Source organism: Triticum aestivum, chromosome 5A (genome assembly GCF_018294505.1).
Source record: "Triticum aestivum cultivar Chinese Spring chromosome 5A, IWGSC CS RefSeq v2.1, whole genome shotgun sequence".
In the NCBI taxonomy this organism is placed as follows: Eukaryota; Viridiplantae; Streptophyta; class Magnoliopsida; order Poales; family Poaceae; genus Triticum; species Triticum aestivum.
The window spans coordinates 454,992,013-454,997,068 of NC_057806.1; the positions used below are offsets into that span (position 1 = coordinate 454,992,013).

Sequence of the window (5,056 nt, forward strand, 5' to 3'; positions counted from 1 at the left end):
GTGTGGATCCTCGCCGGAGAAGGAAACCCGACCGGAAAACGAGTAGGCCCGCCGCCCATAAATCAGAGACGAAGTCAACTCGGCAATGTGTGTCGCACATCATCAACTCCCCGATTGATAGATCTCCCTGAGACCTTTGGAGAGAGAGAGAGAGAGAGAGAGGGGGGGGGGGCTTTCGAGTGTGGTGGTAGGGGGTCTGGAGTGCAATATTTCGAAAAAAAGGAAGCGTCATTTTATGTGCGTATCAATGACAATACATCATTGACAACATAAGCACTATGGTACATGATCATCGTCCTCCTAAAAAGTAGTAACATGCTGTTGTTTCTTCTCTAATGATTTTCATAGAGAAGAATGCCACAACAATAGCAACAACAACAAAAAGGGAGAAAAGAGCCCTCTAGCTATCTACGTTGACTAATCACACTATCACTTCGTCTTCGTCGTCGTAGTCGTCATCAGTCGGGCACCCCTTCCTACCCACGCAGACGCTGTCATCCCGCCGTAACCTGGCGAGTAGGCCATGGCGGGGAACAGGGAATGGGCTGTACTCGACGTCGTCGCTCGATCCAACAACCTCCCACCTGCAAAAACCAAGCACCAACACGCATCAATCATCACCCCCATTCCTACCTAAATCTAGCACACGTACAACTCCACAGCTGTCGCCATGGCAGCGAGTGATCAGTGGCAGCACAGCTCATAGGCAGGCGCCTCTACGTGCAAGGCAGGGCGGGCAGCCATGGACCACCCGGGCTTTCATGGCATGACATGACACGATCGGTGCATGGTTGGAGTATGCGTGCCGTGGAACTGGGCGCCAGGCGAAGGGTGGCCCGGTGAATTGGCGCCACTGCACCAGCCAGCCATGGGACGTTCCTGTCCGCACGGACAAACGGCGATATATCGAGGATCTGTGTGGAGAGGGGGGCACGCACCTGTAGCCGGTGACGAGGTGGTGGATGAGCACCAGCATCTCGAGCTTGGCCAGCTCGTTCCCGGGGCACGCGTGCACCCCGCTCCCGAACGGCGTGAAGGTGCTCGGCCGCGGCGCCACCTGCAGGTTTTACCACCACAAGAAAATGAGGCCCCGTAAAAAAGTTGGTTTTACTAATCTGGGAAACAAAGGCGGATTCAAGTATTCTAGATAGGGCATGTATCGTCAAGATTTAACCGTGTTCAAGTGGTATTTAACACCGTGTTCACCAGGCTATTTGCTGCCGTACTCATGAATGGAGTGTATTGACCGATGAAGGACACGATTTAATGCATCGAAAGGAACAATTTTTCGGTTGCTCCTTTTTTGAAGGTCACGATTTTCAGTTCGGCCGGACGCATCCACATCGAGGTTGCACTCCGGCGAGGGGGACGCGTACGTACCTTGAATCTCGAAGGGTCGAACTTCTGTGGATCCTGGAAGTAGTCCGGGCTGTGATGGATGTTCCTGAATAGCGGCATCACCTTCCACCCCTTGGGGATAAGAAACCCTGCACGCCAGGCAAAATTTTACGTCAGGTCCCATCGTCCTCATCATCGTCGCACCGTCCGGAATTAAATCCCATGCACGGTAACGCCACGTCTACGTAGCGCCACGTCCACCCTAGCTTAGCTAGCTGCTGTGCACGTGATGGCCCAGGCGTCGCGTACGTACGTACCTTTGTACTCCACGTCGGCCACGGCCTCCCTGAACGTGAAGGAGATGATGCTCGCCATCCTCAGGCTCTCCAAAATCACCTGCGCGCGCGTACGACGGACGACATCGATCAGCAGCCGCACGGCACAAGAAAAACATGTGACTGTAAGCCTTGAAGTGTATGGCACGCACCCTGTGCGTCAGCGTCATGCTCCTCGTCTGCGCCCATGTCAGCGGCCGCCTCCCGCCGTCGTTGGCCTCGTGGATCGCCGCGTGCTCCGCCCGGACGGCCTCCAGCAGCTTCGGCCGGTCGTGGAGGTACTTGACGATCCAGGTGAGCACGCTGGCCGTCGTGTCCTGCGCCGCGAACAGCACGCCGATGACGTTGTCGGCGACCTGCTCGTCCGTCAGCAGCGCGCCCTCCTCCTCGTCGTCGTCGTCGCCGCCGCCTGCCCGTGACCGCATGAGGCAGCCGAGCAGGTCGTCGCCGGGCTCCCCACGCTCCCTCCGCTCGTGCAGGATGTCGCTCAGCACGCCGTTCAGCCGCCGCCTCGCCTACATGCGGTTTTCCGTTACATGGCATTCATGTGTATTGTTGTGCTGATACTGTTAAAGACGTATACACCACGACGAACGTGACGAAGGCGCACGGTTTTCGTCGGTTGCTTACCTGGATCGCCTTGTAGTATAGCGTCCCGGGGAAGCCGTTGGGGAAGGAGTTGTAGCCTTTCTCCACGACGGCGTAGTTCCGCCTCAGCTCCTCCTTCCGCCGCTCGTCCAGCCGCCCGCCGAAGATCGTCACGATGCCGACGTCGAACGAGAGCTGACGAAAACAAAATATGCACTGATTAATATCATACGCCACTGGCATCACTCCCGGACAACAACTACGCGCGCAGCTAGCTATAGCTTACCCTCTTCATGGCGTGGAAAGTGCTGGCGGCGTCGCCGTCCGCCCAGGCCGCGAGCGTGGACCGCACGGCGTCCTCGATGTCCGGCACGAGCTTGCGCAGGGCCTCGGGGCCGAGCGGGCCCTGGACGAGCCTGCGGAGGCGGAGGTGGTAGTCGCCCTGGTGGAAGAAGAGCGCCGAGGGGCCGATGAGGCGCTCCTTGCTCCGCGGGTACGTCGGCTTGAAGAGGTGCGCCCGCGACACCAGCACGAAGCGCGCCGCCTCCGGGCTCGCCAGCATCACGCACGGGCAGCCGAGGAGGTGCGTCTTGAAGATCTCGCCGTACCGCTTCTGCTTGGAGGAGAGGAAGACGCTGGGGTCCTGGGAGTAGAGCTGGAGGGTCTCGCCGATGTAAGGCAGGCCCATGGAGCCAGGGGGCAGCTTGAGGGCGGCTTTCTCATGGCGGCCACGAGCGCTGCCCTGCGGGCCCCGGCGTTGCCGCCGGATTACGTGGTGGGCGTAGGACACGATGGCCACAGAAATGAGGATGCACAGGAGGAGGAGGAAGAAGGCCATCCAAATGATCCTTGAGAAGGATCACTTAGACCAGCGAGGTGCTCTGAGCTTGCTGTGTGCTAGCTTGTGTCTGTAAATCTGCGCTGCTGGCAGAGGAGATCGGGAGACGGAGAGCTGTGAGGTCGAGGAGAGTGAGGAGAAAAATCTTCGGTGGATCTTTCGAATGGTGGAGGGCGTGGGAAGGCCTCGCCGCGGTATTTATAGATGGGGCCGGAAAGCGAGAGGCCGATTTGGAGGCTCTTGGGCTGCTGGGCTGGCAGCTCTAGGTGTGAAATGTCAAAGTGAAGAGGACAACTTCTCTTCTTATATTATCGCATTTTGCTGGAGCAACAAGGGAACCACAGCTTCATAACGGTGAAACCCAAAGTCAAGTTGCATTGCAAGTTCAGCACCGGCAAAAGAAAAACAGGCTGCTTCCACCGATGCTTAAAAAGTGTAGCTTTAGAGCAAGCTCACACTTCTTTTAAACATGACTAATCACAGAGCTACTGCTATCAAAATGTGGCATGGGACACGCACGCACATCGTCGTAGCTAACATTCGACTCATCACTTTAACACGCAGAAGGATAAGTACTACGGAGATTAAGCATGTGCGCTGGGAGCAGAAATTTCACATGCGATTTATGGCCGATGGTGTTTGTTTAAATCTTGATTTCTCCAAATAGGTTCACACAAGGTTGCTTACTAAGAAATAGCAGGAGAAATTTTACAATTGCATAAGGAGAACTGGAAAGTGTGGGTGCAACTATAGAGATGAATATTCCCATTTCCCGTGCCCAAGCTCCATTACGATAATCTTGTTTTTCTAACTTGATTTTTCCTATTTTAATGTTTGTTTGCTTGAAAAGAATTTATGGCTAATTTTCTACAATAGTTCATACAATAAGCGCATCACAACATAGTTCAATCACCACAAACTAGGCCTCCAAGTCGTCTAGATAAAATTTCGTCTAGAACTAGGTCTCCAAGTCGTCTAGATAAAATTTCGTCTAGAACTAGGCCTCCAAGTCGTCTAGATAAAATTTCGCAAAAAAAAAGTCGTCTAGATAAAAGTAGTTTGGGAACAACGGATATAAGTTATGTAAAGTAAAATGCGAAAAGGTAGTCTCAAGCATCTTAAGAATGTATTTTTCAAGTAAGTGTACACGTGCAGTGACATAGAAAATGAGAAATGCACCAACATATGTAAAGTATCACATGCAAATAAAATTTCACCTCGCTAATCATATGTACATAAACTTTAGCCTCACTAAAAGTGTCTCTCTCATAAACCACCCGAAAGGAAGATAGATTGAGCACTAAGCGTATGATATGGACATGGATCATAAGCATACAATGAAGATGTAATTAGCATGTACTTGGTTTTGGTATTGATTAGTTCACAAGTATGAGATTAAGAGATAATTTTATGAAACTTCAATCGTGAGCGGTTCCTAAAAGTATTTTGGACTGATCGGATCAAAATTCCTTGACAGCTTGTTTTATAAAAGAGCTGCTATTTCCTTTTTTTTACCCCAAGTTTGAGCTTTGTGACATATTTTACCCCATTTTGGTAAAATTCTCAATCTATACCCCCATTTAGCCAAAACCTTGCTATATTTAACCCCATAGTTTTTTTTCCTGATTTAGTGCCGGGTAGGTGATTTTTTTCCTCTGGCTTGGTGTCTGGTTTTTTGCTTTTCTGAGCAAACCGGTTGAGCGCACCACACCTTGTCGCACCATTCATATTGGTGAAATAAAGCAGAGATATTTGCTAAGTTGGAGTATAAAACATCACGTGATTTGGCAAGTTCCGAGCAAAATACCCTGTTGCAAGTTTAGAAGTTCATTGGTGAATAAAAATAGCAAATGTATTCCCTGAAAGGAATAGGCAATTAATGCATGAATGCAAATGTAGAGCTTGTACTCCCAGTACTCTAGTTTACAATGCATGCACTTACTCCTAAATCGTCAAT

General features: G+C 51.5%; 1 protein-coding gene across 2 annotated transcripts; it reads right to left on the minus strand.

Moving 5' to 3' along the window:
* Positions 1-209: 209 nt before the first annotated feature.
* On the minus strand, positions 210-3,260 carry LOC123103964 (abscisic acid 8'-hydroxylase 3). Of its 2 annotated transcripts, XM_044525671.1 has the most exons (7): positions 2,548-3,254; positions 2,304-2,456; positions 1,826-2,188; positions 1,656-1,734; positions 1,381-1,487; positions 939-1,057; positions 210-584 (listed from the first exon to the last, which is right to left on the minus strand). In XM_044525671.1, the coding sequence occupies exons 1-7, from the start codon at positions 3,097-3,099 to the stop codon at positions 422-424; spliced, it is 1,536 nt and encodes a 511-aa protein (XP_044381606.1). In that variant the 5' UTR covers positions 3,100-3,254; the 3' UTR covers positions 210-421. The 2 variants fall into 2 exon arrangements, with proteins under 2 accessions (XP_044381606.1, XP_044381605.1); XM_044525670.1 differs by having other exon boundaries at positions 210-1,057; positions 2,548-3,260.
* Between the last annotated feature and the right edge of the window lie 1,796 nt (positions 3,261-5,056).

Bases quoted from the DNA above. Each gene is read 5' to 3' on its own strand.
- LOC123103964 (XM_044525670.1), bottom strand. From the start codon at position 3,099: ATGGCCTTCTTCCTCCTCCTCCTGTGCATCCTCATTTCTGTGGCCATC. The intron at 2,457-2,547 runs GTAAGCTATAGC...TGTTTTCGTCAG, and splicing joins CTTTCCACGCCATGAAGAGG to CTCTCGTTCGACGTCGGCAT. The intron at 1,735-1,825 runs GTGCGTGCCATA...ACGCGCGCGCAG, and splicing joins GCATGACGCTGACGCACAGG to GTGATTTTGGAGAGCCTGAG.